The sequence below is a fragment of the Eriocheir sinensis genome, chromosome 21 (genome assembly GCF_024679095.1).
Source record: "Eriocheir sinensis breed Jianghai 21 chromosome 21, ASM2467909v1, whole genome shotgun sequence".
Taxonomy (NCBI): Eukaryota; Metazoa; Arthropoda; class Malacostraca; order Decapoda; family Varunidae; genus Eriocheir; species Eriocheir sinensis.
In genome coordinates this window covers 9,625,999-9,627,392 of record NC_066529.1, presented here as the reverse complement: position 1 = coordinate 9,627,392, position 1,394 = coordinate 9,625,999, and the positions used below count along the sequence as shown (strand labels likewise).

Below are 1,394 nucleotides of genomic sequence, written 5' to 3'. Positions count from 1 at the left end.
AGAAGGAAAGGACAGGGTAAAGAGAAAAATAAACAAGGCAACAGAGATAGCGAAGAGGAGGACATGGTGAATACCAATGCCAACAGAAAGAAAGGGTCAGGCAACAAGAGGAAGCAAAACAAAAACAAGTTGAACCCCGCAAGCAGCCAAGAAAATGTGGATACAGAGAGCGCAGAAGAAAACCAAAGTCAGGAGGCACCAAACAGCGATGAAGGGACAATCGCAGATGTGCTGCATAGCATTCATGGCGGTGCAAATAATAACTACAACATTAGAAAGACTGAGAAAAAGAAAGTTCCGGCAGTCATTTTCGATAAAGATAGTGACGAAGATAATACAGAAGACGACGACTGGAGCAGCATACCGGGAGCCTTGCGGAACATTGCGAAAATAATATCACGAGAGTCAAACACTGATGAATAGACACACACACACACACACACACACACACATGACTCGTGCAACAGTTGAATTCCACTTGAAAACGCGACAAAACAAATACATCCTGCCTATATATTGCTACTTTCCTCAAAATGTGCTTTAAAGTAGTATCGTTAAGTTAGTGTCTCAGTTTCTTTTAGACTCTGAGAAAGGAATTATTTGATTAGGATTAGGAGGCATTATATCACAACCTCAAACTCTTCCTTTGAGGCATTCTCTCTCTCTCTCTCTCTCTCTCTCTCTCTCTCTCTCTCTCTCTCTCTCTCTCTCTCTCTCTCTCTCTCTCTCTCTCTCTCTCTCTCTCTCTCTCTCTCTCTCTCTTCATTGTATAGCTACATGTCATTAATAGAAACTAAATAGTACACACACAACCATAACATGCAGCACTTCGGAGACGATCGGAAAAGACGTCTCTACCGGTTGTCTTGAAATAGATACTACTGTTATAACTGTCATGATTTTACACTGCATCCAAGGTGGGAAATAAATCATGTTTTCTCCTCCTTAAAATTGTCCCCAGGGTTCGTTTATAATAATAGCCATTTGTAGCAAACAAACTTTCAATAAAAGAAACTACTGTTCTCTGGATCCTGCGGTGTTTTGTCTACTGGCAGAAAGCGCATCTGCATTGTCTAATATGGCATGATATTGGTAGGTTGATAGTAGTAATGGACAAACTGGTAGCCTGTTGTAAACCAAAGGAAGAATATATTATCATGTTCGTATCTCTCGTGGTGCTGTAACCAAGGAAACTAGCATACTGACGGAAATGCAATAGTGTCAGAGACAGTTTGTTCAACTTCATCACAGGCGCCATATTATTACGAGAAAAGCCGCGCGGTATTCAGGTTTTGGTACTTTTTCGAGATCCTGATCATGCCTAGAGCACAGAAAACTATTGTATCACTATCAGTTTGAATTTCGCGCGGCTCCTTTGGTAACAATACGGCGCC

The 1,394-nt window shown here is 41.3% G+C and overlaps 1 protein-coding gene across 2 annotated transcripts in view; it reads left to right on the top strand.

Annotated features, from left to right (window-relative positions):
- The window catches only part of LOC127001637 (serine-aspartate repeat-containing protein D-like), a 12,897-nt gene extending 11,868 nt beyond the window's left edge, over positions 1-1,029 (top strand). For both annotated transcript variants that reach the window (XM_050866539.1, XM_050866538.1), the window contains one exon: positions 1-1,029. This exon is cut by the window's left edge and continues 274 nt beyond it. In XM_050866539.1, coding sequence (XP_050722496.1) covers positions 1-423 — 423 coding nt within the window. In that variant the 3' untranslated portion in view covers positions 424-1,029.
- The last annotated feature ends 365 nt before the right edge of the window (positions 1,030-1,394 follow it).